At 40.2% G+C, this 16,259-nt stretch overlaps 1 protein-coding gene across 1 annotated transcript in view; it reads right to left on the bottom strand.

Moving 5' to 3' along the window:
- LOC126394237 (proprotein convertase subtilisin/kexin type 5-like) overlaps positions 1 to 16,259 on the bottom strand; it is a 95,424-nt gene that overhangs the window by 37,756 nt on the left and 41,409 nt on the right. Inside the window, exons 14-18 of the mRNA XM_050050941.1 lie at positions 11,279 to 11,472; positions 8,242 to 8,326; positions 4,592 to 4,695; positions 4,297 to 4,435; positions 1,243 to 1,358 (exon numbers count right to left, since the gene is read on the bottom strand). Coding sequence (XP_049906898.1) covers positions 1,243 to 1,358; positions 4,297 to 4,435; positions 4,592 to 4,695; positions 8,242 to 8,326; positions 11,279 to 11,472 — 638 coding nt within the window. The remainder of the gene's footprint in view (positions 1 to 1,242; positions 1,359 to 4,296; positions 4,436 to 4,591; positions 4,696 to 8,241; positions 8,327 to 11,278; positions 11,473 to 16,259) is intronic.

Here is a 16,259-nt window from a genome sequence, read left to right as displayed (position 1 = left end):
ACATTTCAGAGTGGCCTTTTATTGTGGCCAGCCTAAGGCACACCTGTGCAATATTCATGTTGTCTAATCAGCATCTTGATATGCCACAGCTGTGAGGTGGGATGGATTATCTCGGCAAAGGAGAAGTGCTCACGAAAACAGATTTAGACAGATTTGTGAACAATATTTGTGAGAAATGGTCTTTTGTGTATATACAAAATGTTTTAGATCTTTGAGTCCAGCTCATGAAAAATGGGAGCAAAAACAAAAGTGTTGCATTTATATTTTTGTTCAGTGTATAAAGGTATGTTTTTCCTGCTGTGACTCTGGTCAACTCAATGCTCTCGCTGGTTTAAGCCTTTACAGATATCTCACTTCAGATCATACTACTATGCACTAAAACCAGGTGTCTGCAGGTATCAGACATTTAATTTAATTCTTTCTAAGTTATTTCAAGATATTTTTAAACCAAATTTAAGACTGCTGTTTGGACGAATCATCTTTTTCTTATTCATGCACTGCAGGTAAGTATTAAGGTAATTAGTATGTATGTGGTCCTGTGCAGATTTAGTTTTTATGTAGGAATATGGTTATTAAAGTGCATTAGATTAATAAACATTTTGCCAACAGGTAAAAGACAGTTTTAAGTTCAGTGATTGGTAAAAAGATTTGTAATATGAATATGGACTTTTGCACAGAATAACTTGACTGATGAATCTCACAATTCAAAATCTAATGACCTCTAGGGCTAATATTCATAAAATCTAATTTAAGACGACTTTATCATGCACATAACTGTACATATTTCTTATGTTTACTTTTATTCTATTCTTGTTTATTCTATTGATGTATATATTGTAGTTACATTTCACACTTACAGCACAGTGATGATATATATTTTATTCTTAATATTTTAATATCTTAAGTACTAGTGTTAAACACTGTAGCATGATGCACATTCTATTTTAAATTTTAAAGTACATTTTATTTTATTGCTTTATAATTACATACCTCTAATTCATACTCTTATTCTTACTTCTTATAATTCTCTATTCTTTACATCTAAGCGACTGTAATGAATCACAATTTCCCCTCGGGGATCAATAAAATATTTCTGACTCTGATTCTGAAGACATTTTAAGACTTTTTTTAAAGACCTGCAGACACCCTGATGACGATCCACTGCCTGTGAGAGGCAGTGCAACAAGTAAAAAAATTAAACACACTGAGCTCATCTTGTAGATAAGAGAGTTGACAACTCACCATCTTTGCAGATGGTGCTGACCACACAGGCTCCTGCCTCCAGATTGTAACCAGTGACACAGCTGCTGCAGTTCTGTTCACCGGGCCCCAAGCACTCGTAGCAGCTATGGTCACACCTGTCGATGGTTGGAGGAAGAGTTAGAAAGCAGTCCATGCAGCTCTGTGCTGTCCTCACATATCCTCTACAAGGTTAGAGGAGTTTCAGATATCTTTCTGTTAGTTTTTGCCTTTATAGTCATTGATTTTCTTCAAAGATGCGTCACTGTAGAACTGTCAATTTTCCAATTTGCTGCTCTCAAATACACTCAGATCACTGAACTACAAGGAAACTGACCAATGTGGTCTTAAATAACGAAGCCCAAGAATAAATCAAAATATTCTTTCAAAACAGAAACATAAATCTTTATGAGACTTTTGATTTTTTGCTGCAGTGAGCTAGTTGGTAAGAATACATACAGTCATATTCAGTTTTGTGTAAATATCAACTGCAAAGAGGGAAAAACATTTGTGTCACCTGAGTAGACATTTAAACATGTATGTTTTTTCCTACTTTTGTTATGTCCTGGTGTGCATCATAAGTGTATTAGACTCACAAGTCAGTCTTTAGACGCTTTGCTTAGCTAAAGACTGATGACTTTCTCCCTGATTTTGTGTTTAGATGGCCGGATACAATTTCAGAGTTTAAAAAAAACTCCCTACGTTGCAGAGCCAATAGTAAATCTGCAGGGCGGTCCTTCGGTGGCTCGCTGAGCTCTTTTGCTTGTAAACATAGTCCCACTAGAAACACGTGTAGCGGTACAAAATGGCTCAGCCGTGCTTGCAGAAAACGCCATCAAAGTTAGTGGATGTTTGTTGCGTTTGCGGCGACACATTCTCGCCAACTAAAAGAAACAAACATAATCCTTTACAAGGCCATGACTCATCCGTCCGGCCGGACTATAGAGGGAATCGCCTTGTNGGTTTACTTTAGCTGGGCTAACCGTTAGCTGTTAGCCCTGTTAGCCGTTAGCGGTGTCTGTAATAGGTAATAACTCATTAAACGGTCCGTGAAAAAAATATCTTATCCAGCGGATATCTTAGTTACAACATGATTGAGCTAGCAAAGCAGCTTTGTGTTGCTGTGTGTGGTATTTATTCAGTTTGGGAAATCACGATGTCCGGAAAGCATCAGTGGCTGCAGCTGACAGGGACAGCTAACACCAGCAGCAAAGCTAACATCAGGACGTCATCTGTTAAAAGCCTCCCGTTGTCGGATACGACATAAACTACTCCAGTTAGCTCAATCATGTTGTAACTAAGACATTCGCTGGAAAAAATATTTTCTTCACGGATGAGCACACGTTTGATAAAACGGAGTTTAATCTCTCGGCATCCATTTTCAAGCTGTGTGTTTGTTTCCTTGCGGACGAGAAAAGGGGGAGCGCACATTTCTGAGAAGGCGTGTCCTTTTCAAAAATGCAAGAGGCGTTGCTTTGTTGCCGGCTGTTTTCGCCGGTGTGTTAAACACACTTTAGAAAGGAGTGTCCCCAGACTATCAGAAGGCGGAGATCTCTGATTGTCTGGTGGCAAGACTATAAGTGTATAAACACAACCAGGGACAAAACAGCGACCCATCAGAGTACAAATAAAATATTACGGTACTGCTTTAATTCGTTTATGATTTTCATTTCTAAACTGTAATCTATTGCTTTGGCCCTTCAAGTGTATACCAGTAAGCAGTGTTTGCAAAGCACTGGAAGTTCTAGATTGATGTAAGACATGAAGTTTTTAAAACAGTCGTTACCATAACAGAAACCAGATAGGATAATATCTGAAATAACCCTCTTGCAACAAGAAAACAGTTCTCACATTGAGTGTGAAAATGTCGCAATGATTGGAAATGATCTGACCAGGAAGGAGCTGACAGAGAATTAAGAAATCAAATAAAGTAAAGGGTCAAGTGAGCAATAAATAAGTCAAGGAGGGAGGCAAGTTCACCTCAAGGAACGATAAGAAAAGCAGACAAGACGTCTGACTGTGGAGGAGTTTGACTGTGGGTGTGATAGGAGGCAAAGCAGTCATCAAACTGTCATCAAACAGGAATATGAGCATGTTTACATGTTCTTTCCCTCCTTTTTCTCCTCACACATGTTAACATAGGTGAAGAGTGAAGTAATGGAGCTGTGGAAAAACTGCAAAGTGCAACCAAGGGCAGTTCTGAAAGGCTTGTTAAAGGGCACGTTTAAAGCTTTTCTTTATTTTCTGTCATAGATATATGATGTCAGATGTCGAAACTATACGTGGCCAAACTTTGAAATAATAAGGTTAACATATGTAAAAGATCCCTGTGAGCAAATATCTCAGGCTTCAAACCTTTCCAACATTTTTTTACTTTCAAGATAAGGTGACATCAGATGGTGACAAATTTCTTTACATGGTCATTTGCTCCAGGCACGCTGCTGTAAGTATTTACATTGAGCAGCCTACATGGATAGATGTAGCTACACATTAGTGTCAGGGAAAATTTGGATCACATTCCTGCTGGAACATGTCCAATTGTGGAGATTTTATTTGCAATTTTTCAAGGTAGAAAGAGCCGCTGTTTTTCTTTACAGTTATTCCCCGGCTGCAGTGATGGTGCAGAGATGTCAAGATTTGTGAGATCTAGAATCACAGACCAATTAGAGCAGACTGTGCTTTTTCGGGAGAGGGGCGCCAAAACGAAGCGCGTCAAACAGAGGGTGAATATATGTTCCAGCACAGATAGTGTGAGGAAAATACAGTGTTTTTGACCATTAAAGCATGTAAACATGTATTTGGGTTTCAGGTTTCAGATCTAACTGTCAGTTATTTATTTGAGAGATTAATATGTGCACGCACTTAACCGATTGCATGCTTACACTATCCAAGGCAACCTCCCCTACATTCCTGAGCACATGGCACAAGTAGTGCTAGAAAAAGTTAAGAAACACGCACTTGACTTGCTAAAGCTATAGATTTCCTTTTTTATATTTGTAGACCGGAGATCTACAAGGTCACTGTGGTGACGAGGTGTTGGCAGGTGTGCTGACTCACTTCTTACAGGACCTCTGAACCTGCCCGTTGTCTGAGGTCTGCTCTGACAGGTAGTAGCCAGTGCTGCATGTTGACACACACCGCCAGTCCTCAAGTAAGTAGCCGTCTGCACACTTTGTGCACGCCTCTATACCTGTGCCTACAAAACACACAGACACACACTTTAGAAACGTTGTTAGAACATTATAAATCAAATGATAAACAAAGAGACGTTACCTCAAGTACTGCTAAACCACATAAGAACACACTGATGTACATGATAAATGTAACTGTAGTAAGTGTTACGACTTCCTACCTGCGCAGGTGGCACATGCCCGATGACAAGGCTCACAAGTCCTTCTGTGGCCATTGTAATAAGTTCCTGGGTCACAGGTCATTTGACACTTGTTTCCTTGAAGACTAGACAGAGAAACAGAAAAAGACACATCTTCATACCTTTAGAATTAACACCAGGAAGAAAAAGCAAGTAAAAATAAAGTCATTTCCTTTTAAGTACCAACATAAAATTCATCCAGATGGCAGCACGTGAGTTTAAGAAAGGTTAAAAACCAATATTCTCTTATTTCCAAACTGTTTGCTGCAAAACAACTCCAGTGTGTAGGACTTAGGGGGATAAATTGGCAGAAACTAAATCTAACGTAAGTATGTGTTCTTTAGAGTAAAATCACCTGAAATAAGAAATGTCATCTTTCATTACCTTAGAATGAGCCATCTATATTTACATAGGGAGCAATCCTTGTCTATTGAGTCTGCCATGTTGCATCGTCATGTTTCTACAGTAGCCCAGAACGGACAAATCAAACACTGGCTCTAGACACAGGCATTCACATGTTCGTGTCAGCCACTGTACTTAACAGCCCCTCCATGATGTGCCAAACAGCATTGGAAAAACACTGATTTTTAAAGTGATACTGCTCCATTCGGTGTTTCTACCGCTTTAAATCATCTTGTCCATTTGTTTTGAAAAAGAAGAGATGCCTGTGGATAATTTGGCTCCTGGTACAAAACATCCTGAACACTGAAGGAATTCTAACCAGGAGAAGTTTCAGCTAGTGGCAATCTGCAATCCTCACCGCTAGATGCTGCTAAATCCCACACACTGCTGATTTAAATTTTGCCTGTTAAAAGCCAGCTGTTACTAAGGAATTTTCTGTAGAAATTTCTTCATGGTAATTATTGAGGAAGAATGAATAAAAACGAAACAGCTGCACCACCAGTGATAGCAAGCGGGTGTACACATTAACTGCTGGCCTAGTTTACTTTTTCACTGATGTGCAGGAATACTGTATCCTCCACATTCAACTGAAGTCAAAGGGAATTTGTTGTTTTAAAGAAATATATATAAGAGATTTTCCAAGTGCCAGATGTTTGTGTAGAGGTAAGTTAGGAAGTAGGTTTGGAGGTTATAAAGTCAATCCTGTGAAGTCACAGTGAGGACAGGTTGGTGAGCTTGCCGCGCTAAACTGAAAAACAGCTGGTCCGCGTTAGCTAACGTTTCCCAGAAACGATCTCGTCTGGTCCCCTCTTCCTCCTCGGCTCCTAACCAGCCATGAATGGTGTACTGAATGGAGGACTGTGTGTGTGTGCATGTGCGTGTGCGAGCATGTGTCTTGCTGTGGTCTCGCTGGCATTCAGAGGAAATTATGGCTTACAAGTGTCCCCACCTCCACCTCTGGCTACACTGAACACTTAAAGCTGGGTTCAAGACCGCAATATGTTTTAAGCGCTTCACAAGTGTTTCTTTCATGACCTATCAGGAATTCCAGCACTTTGAAACGCCCTATCCTTTGTCAGGTCAAGTGTAGTTGGGGCGGTTTGAAAAGGCTGCTGTGGAAGTGGCCAGAAAATGAACTGCAACATGTCTGCATGGATAACTAAATGGCTTAGATCAGAGGTTCTTCAAAGTGACGACCACAACCCAAAATGGGCAACAGCTCCACTTCTTGTGGGTCTCCGCATGACATGAGTGTATGTGGGCTTTAATAAGCCCGGGTCACGGGGTGAAACTCTGTTTACTCAATTTGGGTCCCAAGTGGAAAACAGTTGGGAAGCCCTGGTTTCACTGGTTCATGCTGAGAACCCAAACCACAGTGCAACACAATATGCTGGTCTAAATTAGCAACACTGTGTTTCTGCAGTGTTATGAAGAGGATGAACACAAAAGGTTTTTATCCTGAAACCACAACACTGACATTTAAGCCAAACTGATGCAAAAGACAAAACCTGAGGTATTTGTTCATAGTACGACGGAGGACGGGCTGTAATGATAGATCTTCATATGAACAAACTGTGATTAATATCAGCTGGTCTGGTAGCAGCAGGCATCGAACGTTAACGGGTTGTCCAACACAGTGCCCATAGACACCATGTTGCCAATGAAACCATATATTTAGGTGAGTTGTATATGAGCCTCATATACATGGGAAACATTAAAGGAACAATTCATCCCATGAATCAAAAATACATATTTTTTTACCCACAGTGCTATTTATTAATCTGACTGTGTTGGTGTGAGTTGCCGAGCGTTGGAGATATCAGCCGTAGAGATGTCTGCTTTCTCTCCAATATAATGGAGCTAGATGGCACTCAGCTTGTGGAGCTCAAAGTGCAAAAAAAACCAAAACTTGATATGAGCAGTTTCATGTAAGAACTAATTTCTGTCTGTCTAACTACACCCACCAGCCATATCACTGCGCAGTAGGAAGCGATCATCTACTGCTAGCTCACCTAGCACCACTGAGGTAGCTTATGTTACAGCTGAGCCGACGAGGACAGCATTAATGTTTACATTCTACGCTGTCAAAAGCATGAGCCTCTCGTCCATTAGTCGATGCGCGTTTCCTTCAGCACAGTGATACAATTGGCGGGGGTAGTTTGGTAGAAAGAAAATAGTCCCTACATGAAACTGCTCACAACAAGGTCTGTGGATTATCTTCAGTAACCCGGTCATGGTTTCTGGAAAGAGACATTGCTGTTACATTGTTCTGGGTACATTACATCAGAGAGAAGGCAGACATCTCGACGGCCGATATCTCCAACCCTCAGCAACTCACACCAACACAATCGAGACTGATAAATAGCACTTCAGATAAGAAGAAAAATATGTATTTAGATTTTGGGGTGAGCTCAGGATCTCCAGTTCCTGTCCACATGTTGAAGTGTCCTTGGGGAAAGACACACTGCTTTGGAGAAAAGCATTATGTAAATACAGCCAATCAACATTATGGCAGGAGGTATGCTAGAAACAAACTAGTTTGTACAACTTGTTGTCTGATCGCGTTTACAGTCAGGCATGTTTTTAGCTGTTATAAACAGCCACACTTGACGGTGGACCAAAACTTCGGACGTCACAGTGAGGAGGTGAAACGTGGACATTTTCTGTCAATCTTTCCTTGAAGATTAATAGTGTTGCATTTGTTTGTATACACAAAAAGTGATAACTAGTTGTGTGAAGAATAAATGACGAGAGCTTGAGAGAGAAGCAACGCAGCTGGTCTGTAAGTGTGAGAATGTCAGACTGTAGGCTTTGAAATCTTACAAAAGCTGTCTAACATCACAAAGGTGTGAGGAGAGGAGGGTTTTAGACACTATGAACCACCCAGAAAGAACTTTCTTTTAAGTAAACTAAAACCTTTGGAGTTGCAGTGGTTAAGTAGTTGAAATGGAGCCTTGATGCAACTTTGAAAAATTGTGTTCAATCAAATCCCCCATGCTGTTTTTGTTAAGAGGAAACTCAGTGATTGTTAAGTTTGAAGCAAATCTTGCTGCACCTTTACTATGGTAAAAAATTGAAACACAGCAAGTTTTAAGGCGCATAATCACACGTTATGTAGCAACGGACACAGCAAGACTGAAATCATTTCCTGTCAAAACACTAAAATTAATAATGCATTAAACTCTGACCAGTGTCTCCTCTGAAGCTGCTCAGCATGACTCCCGGCTTACCTCATCCCAGGTTTACATTCTGTGCAGATATTGGAGTTGGTGCACTTCCTGCAGTTCTCTGGACATCTCCTGCAAATGTTGGAATCTGAAAGACACAGGGAGAGCCAGTCATTCACAGTGGTTAATAAGAACCAGAAGTCTGGCTGCATTTGAAATTAAGAAAGGGAGCAGAGGAAGAAGACAATGATGAAGAGGAGAGGGGGTAAAGTGAGTGAGGAAGACCAGAGAGGAAAGGGAGAGAGAACAAGTAGAGGAACAGAGAACAAGGACAAAAGGCAGGGGGCAGAGATGGCAGGAGAGGAGAGGGGAAAGAACAGAAATGTCAAAAGGCTAACGCTGCAGGGATGAAAAAGAAGATTGTAGTGTCGGTGAGGGAGGAGAGGAATGTAGATGAATATTTCAAAAGGCACACTAAAGGCAATGACACGCTTTGACACAATGCACATGGACACATCTGCCTTCAGCAGTGATGAGGATTGCCAAAAACTTTGTTTTATTATTCTTGAGAAACCATAGAGTAGACTACGGCCATTAATCAAAACTGTTATTTCTACATATCCGGGAAAAACGTTGCTTATGTATGACACAACTATGATGGTTTTATTTGGAAGTCATATGGCCGGAGCTGAGAGGAGGAGACTGAGCGTAAGTGAGGATTGTTGGTAAGATTTTCACGAATCTGAAAATCATTAAAGGGTTGAGGAAGGGTGCGGACAGGTCAGCGACAGGATTTCCGTGAAAAAGCACTTTTACATTCACCGTTTTCGAGTGTTAGTTGAGAACTGGAGGTCAAAGATTGATCTGAAATTATTTAATTAATAGACGAGTCAATCATTAACAGTTATGATGATCTGTTATTTTTCATTTCAGAGATGCAGTGTTCTCAATTGTTTAGATTTTCAGCTTTTCTCCATGTTATGTTGGATATTTTGGGATTTTAAACCCAGTTCAGACCAAAGATTTGTGACGAGACGAGTTGCAATGTGCTGAAAACCTGCCAATTTACACCAATGTGAACAGACGAGATGGTGTATCATCTCTATAGAAACAACTCTTCCTTGTACTTCCGTTTTAATTTCCAGCTTTCCAGGCTTTTTTAGTGGCTGAATATAATTTGTAGCTTCTTAAAATAAGAGCGAGGATAGTGAGATACTTGCTACGGTCCCATTTCAGTCCCAATTAGTTTAGTCAATACCACACTTGAATACTTCTCATTGCTGACATTACTTTGTCCATAATTAGGATGGCAACCCTTGAAAAAAAAAAAAAAAAAAAAAAAAAAAAAAAAAAAAAAAAAAAAAAAAAGTCCTGTCCAAAAATGAAATCATTACACGAAAGCGTCCACGTGATTATAAAGGCAGGAATTCAGCTCGGCTTGCTGTCAGACTGACAAAGACAAAATAAACTTTAGATAGCTCATTTAACACAACACAATACTCAGCTGTGCCAACATTTCAAAAGAAAAAAGTATCCACTACATCTTGGCCTGTTGAAATGTTATGATTGAACTTGGATCAGATCGCATCAGATCTGCTGCCAGAGCCTCTCAGAGCTGCCAGGACTTACACTGCCTTGGCTGCAAACCAATATATAGACATAATTATAAGATATACATAGTTTCAGCCTCATTCCTGCTTCCCTTTCATCCAGGCTGGCATGCAGCATAAACATAAGTCAAACCAGTAAGTATATACATACAGTACATACAGTATGTTAACCCTACCCCAACTACTCTGTTTATTATAAACCTGACAGCAAGCTGACTTCTCCTGAACATTACTCTTAGATAATTCTCCTGCAGGTCTGTTTTATTTCACCATTTACTCCACTTTAAACTGGTAAAAAAATCTCCTGACAACCAAAAATCTTTCTGACCTGTTCAGTTCAGCAAATGCATAAAAATGGCAAGATGTTACGTCACGAACAAAACAGCACAATACTTTGAGATGCAGATGTTTCTGTAAGTCCAATTCATTTCCAGCAGTGATGTTAGTATTTGGGGTTCATCTTCCTTATTTAGCTATTCTTTAATCTCATGAATTTCACACTTTGAGAAGTTGATCTATAGCCAGCAAACTTACAACGGACTTGGGGAGACAAATCGTTGATCCTGTGTGGGCATGCAGCAATCACAGCTGAGCCTGATTCTGTGTTGTCTAAGGCATTTTGCTCACCTTAACCCTAACTGCTCCGTTAAGCTTAAGGCTCTGTCTACGTGTAAACAGATACTTCTGAAAACTAATATTTCCCTCTTTGTTTTAGCGTGTCATCTACATGCAAACAGAGGTTATCTCACTAAAATGTTTACTTTTTTAATGCATTTTCAGGTGGGATTTTTCAAAGCTCTGGTCACTGTGTATCTGTGTGGATGTATAAAATGATGACATCGTCTGCTTAATTTGTACATGCCCATTATTGCTTTGTGTAATTAACATGCACCTGAAAAAAATAACTGTGGTTGACTTCCAGTTTGTTAACATTTTGTTCGCACTGCTTGGTCTGATGACTCCTTTATACTTAAACTCAGTATTGCTGCACCACTTCACAGATGAACCGAGACATCTGCTGTGCCCAATGTTAATTGCTCCACCTCGGCTTCTGCGGTTTAAGTACGCCACAAACTAAGGTTTTGGATCAGGACCGGTCCAACCAGCAGATGGTGGACAATTTTTAAAGGGGGATTGTTGGTGATGAGGAGAGGAAGAAAAATTTTCACATGTCCAGAGCATCACTCGGATCTTTGAGTGAACTCCTTCCTCCTTATGTCAAGGAGGACTCAACGATGATGAATCTCTAATTATCTTTTGAAACTAGCCTGTACACTTTACTATGTCCGTACAAGTGAAGACAGGGCCAAAATGTCACACTATAAGAAAAATACTGAAGTGAGAAGCAGCTTATAAATCCCCTGAGATTGGCCCAAGGAAAAATGAAAGACAGAGTTTGGAAACAAGTTCTTGACTGCATGATGTGCTATCATGTATGAACTCATGACTTTATGCTTTGCAGAGTCAGTCTGCCCAGCAGTGAAACATACCAGTGTCGAGGTAGAAGCCGTCGCCGCAGTTGGCGACACACGTATTGGAGCCTTCGTTGAGGTGAAAACCAGTCCTGCATGTGGTGCACTGGTCGCTACGACTTCCAACGCAGGTCTCGCACAATGAGGAGCACTTCTTGCAGCGCTTCCTATCGTCACGGAAAAAGCCACTGGGGCACTCTGACACACACATCCTGGGGAGAGGGGATGAGAGGAGAGAGACAGGGTAAGGGAGAGCATCAAAAGTGGAGTACGAACAAGGGGCATTTCGAGGGTATTTCTTACAAACATGTAGTTTACACTGACTGTGCAACATAATTATGGCTGTACAAATAGTCAAAGCTTCTACTGAGGTTTTTCAAATAAAGCTTCGAATGTCTGATCACCCTATCTTTTAAATAAATACATGCAATTTATGATGCTGTTTGATCTTTATTTTCCAATAAACTTTTAGAAAGTTATTGAAAATGTCTGAATCAAACAAGTCCGACACAATGCCACGCATATAGTCACCGCTTGAATCTGATTCTACCAATACTATAATAGTAATAATATTAGTGTAGTCTTATGAATAAAACTTTGGAGCCTCAAACTATTCAGTACAGCCCCAAACAAAATAAAGACAAACTAGACCTCACTGTTCCACAATTAACAACCTCTATCACACAGCTCAGTACAATGTTAACAGGCTCAAAATGTAAAACACATGTCTGACAAGAAACATATGCCTGTTGTGTAACACTATTATGGGCTTAATGCGCTCAATTATAAATATAAGATCAAGTAAAATATAGTTTTATAAGACTAAAGCAGAAATATTTTTCTCATAATCACCCAAGGCAAAATGTAAACATCTTTTTCATGTATCAATACAGCTCATAATGAGTTAGGACAAACAGAAGTGGAGGCTTGAGTGTGTGCGTGCGGCTGCTATATGGTGAACAGGTGTAACATCTGTTGGATAACTTCACAGCCTGCCGTCACCCCCTCATTTCACCCTGAGGCTCCCTTCCTAAGGTGAAAAAGATCTCCAGAATCCTCAAGAGCACACATACACACACACACACACACACACACACACACACACACACTCACAGTCCTTTAGCCGTATTCACACACAGAGTTTTCTGCCAAGAAACACATATTGCACGTGTGAAACACATAATCCACATGTGCGCATATACACCGCTACGAGTTTGTCCTCCAGCTTCAATACCTTTTCTCTGCTATGCTGAAATGCCGATTTAGCCAATAAAAGATTATAAAAAAACTACGATACATCACCTACACCAAGGACAGCACTAAATGTGAGAACAAATTTAAACCACTATCCCTGACTGCACTGTCAGTGCAAGATGTCGTCGATTGAGTCCTTGAAATCATAAAGACAGGCAATTGTAGAAATAAGAAAAAATTTAAAGGAAAATGCCAAGGTTTGTATTTTTTTCAACATAAGCTTTTATTTTTGTATTTTTGTCCATCGTTCCCATCAGTTATAATAATGTTTTGGTCACCAAGGTCATTACTTAGGAAATAGATCGGGAAAGCATGAGCACACCCAAAATGTCGGTTAATTTGCCAATAAAACACACTGACATATGTTAATAATTTGCTATTTAAGAAATCCATGATACCTTCGTTAAGTTTGACCATTTTTAGGCAAAGTAAAATTAAGAGATACATATTAAAATAAATAATTATTCCGAATAGATGTATCAGTGGTAAAGGGTACAGATATAACCAAGTCAAAGTTACGACTTTTTAAGACCTTTTTAACACCACCTTCTATGAAATGTACGACCAAACCTGCAATGGAAATACACATTATATAATTTTTATATATATATATATATATATATGTATATATATATGTGTGTGTATGTGTGAGTGAGTGTGTGTGACACATCTGTAAGTCCTCTTTCCAAGTAAACCCACTGATGTCAGTTCGATATGAACAGTAAGGAAAAATGACAGCAATTGGGTGAGTTTAAGTTTAATATGCTTAATGTGATAAAAAAAAATTAATCGCTGTCATAAATTCTATTTATTATAGCAATTCTTCAGTCTCACACACACACACACACACACACACAAAGAGGTGCAAAAACCTCTGCAGTTTCAAAGACCCACACACCTTTTGGTGAGTCCAGACCATCAAACACATATGTAGGGATGTAATTAACATTAAACACCACCAACACCCCCCCCCCCCCCCCCCCCCTTTCTNCCCCCTTCTCATTCATCAATTGCTCCCTGTGGTGGCAGAAAAGGGCAGCACACCTCTAAAGTGGGCTAATGATAAGGCAGCGCCTAAGCTTGCACATTCTCATGCACCTGCATCAGTTTGCCTTTTATTAGTGCAGAGACCCGCCGACACAAAGGCAATTACAACAGACTTTGATCCTAATGGGATCCTAAGGGCACACACAAAGGTGCAAACGCGCGCGTGCGCACACACACACACACACACACACACACACACACACACACANGGGAGAGACTGATATGACCGACAGGAAACAACAATCTCTGTTATCAGACTGACAAGGTCAAATTAATCAGGTCACCACCTGCTCTGTGTCTTAACCTTATTCCTATTAAGCTCGCCAAATAACAGGAGCAAGCACTGACCTGTGACCTTCAAAGGGAAATGTGTAAAATTCCAAATGAACCAGAATGAGTTATAATCACTGATGAGTAAACCAAATCAGAATGTGACTAAACTTTACTAAGACATGAAGCAGAGTCAGAACATTACAACAACGTAGAGATTAGGACATATATTTGTGACGCTGAAAATACAACTGCAACAACTGTACATAAACGTGGTGCCTTTGAAATCGTGAAGGTTTGACTGTGTATTTGTGTTTATCTGTATGTGGGATGACAGTCTGAGTGTGAGCATGTATGCAATAAGTAGAGCTGGTGCGCACATAGGAGTGGAATTAGAGGAGAGAAACAGAAACGATTAGAAAAAGAATCATTCATTCATTTCCATAACCATATATCCTTTTCAGGGGTTACGGGTGTGCTGAACTCTATTCCCAGCTGACACTGGGCGAGAGGCAGGGTACACCCTGGACAGGTCGCCAGACTATCACAGGGCTGACACATAGAGACAGACAACCATTCACACCTACGGCCAATTTAGAGTCACCAATTAACCTGCACGTCTTTGGACACTGGGAGGAAGCAGGAGAAAACCCACAGTGACACGAAGAGAACATGCAAGCTCCGCACAGAAGGGCTCCCCCACCCCAGGTTTAAACCAGGGACCCTCTTGCTGTGAGGCGACGGTGCCAAACACTGCACCACTGTGGCGTCACGAAAAAGAATCAAACTAAGTAAATATAGACAAGGTGAAACCAAAAAGAAAGCAGAGAGTGCTGAGAGACTTACAGGTGCATTATTTTGAACATTATGATGTCCGTGGTAGGGTTGCAGCGGTTTAACAGTTTTAAGGTATACTGTGGTTTAAAAAATTGATGGATATCGTGCTGTGTCCATCTGCTTATGTACAGTATAAAAATAATGCAACCGGACGGAGAATCTCACCTTTCCTCCTTAACTGCCTGAGTTTTTACACAAATTATCATAAAAAATGAAGGGGAAAAAAAAGGTTTCAAGTTTCAATTATAATAAAGCATAAAAAAACTCTTTGTTTTCATTCCTTTAAGGATAATTGTAACTGATAATGGGGCGGCTGTGGCTCAGAGGTAGAGCAGGTCATCCACCAATGGAAAGATCTGGGGTTCGATCCCCAGCTCCTCCAGTCCGCATATTGAAGTATCCTTGGGCAAGATACTGAACCCCAAATTGCTCCCAATGGCTGTTCCATAGGTGTGTGAGAGCATGTGACTAGTCAGTGAGTAGCCGGTGGCACCATGTATGGTAGCCTTGGCCGCCAGAGTGTTAATGGGTGTGTGATAGGGTGAATGTGACTCAGTAGTGTAAAACAGCACTTTGAGTGGTCAGAAGACTAGAAAGGCGCTATACAATGTTTTCTGATACAGTTTTCATACCGTGAAAAAATCTTGTTGCAGTCCTAGACTTTGGTACATCTATTTATGTTTAAAAGAGCCCTGAAGTTAACTGTGTGTCTGAGGAGTTGGCTGCTGATGTAAAAGTTTGTCGACCACCAGGTACACTCGCTTGTTGTTTTTCCTGCTGCCCCTCTGGGACGGGTACAGTACTTTGCAGCATTCATTTATTTCCTATGGAAATTCGGATGTTCAGACCATAATTAGCTTCTGTTCATTCTTTACCTTTGCTTTTGATCAGTTGTTTCTGTTGAACATGTTCAACCTAAGGTTGGCCTGGGTGCACTCGCTGGGGCTTAATGTTGTTTACTGTGCCCGGTGGGAGTTTAAGGTGAGTTTTCGTCAAGTCTTTAATATTTGTCTCTGGGTTGTTGGGTACAGTTTTTGAAATACTGCAGAAACATCTAAAAAACAGACTCACCTGTTTACATATCGTGTCTCTACCTTATGTCTTGCTTTTGTCTTTTGTTGTAACGTCTGATCTAGAAAGGAAACATACCGTCTCTCACAGCACACCTAGCTTTCTTTCACCACACAGAGGTCAAAACAAAGAAGTTGGATTTATTCTCAGTAAATTATTAAACTATCTCAGTAAGATGAAACGCCTGACTGCATTTCCAACTCTTTAAAGATCCATCTACAACCAAATAAATTAGAATACGTAAATACCTAAGATTAATTTTCACGTGTCAGGAGTTCACCAGATGTATTCATTTGGTTTTTCCATTAACATAGCAAAACACGCACAGTAAATTTCTGCTGGAATGCACATTATTAAAATCATTCATGCAAACTGGGCTGTTAGACAGTAGTTTCTTTGAAGCCTGAGAAAACAGGACAGGAATAAAGCCTTGAGCTGATTAAATCCAGTTACTGGTGGATTGGTATGCACCGACATTCAATTTACCTTTCTGATTGAGACCCTCAGCTAATATTGATCC

This window comes from Epinephelus moara, chromosome 8 (assembly GCF_006386435.1).
Source record: "Epinephelus moara isolate mb chromosome 8, YSFRI_EMoa_1.0, whole genome shotgun sequence".
NCBI lineage: Eukaryota > Metazoa > Chordata > Actinopteri > Perciformes > Serranidae > Epinephelus > Epinephelus moara.
Note: the sequence above shows the minus strand (reverse complement) of the source record. Positions and strands in the feature narration are given on the sequence as shown.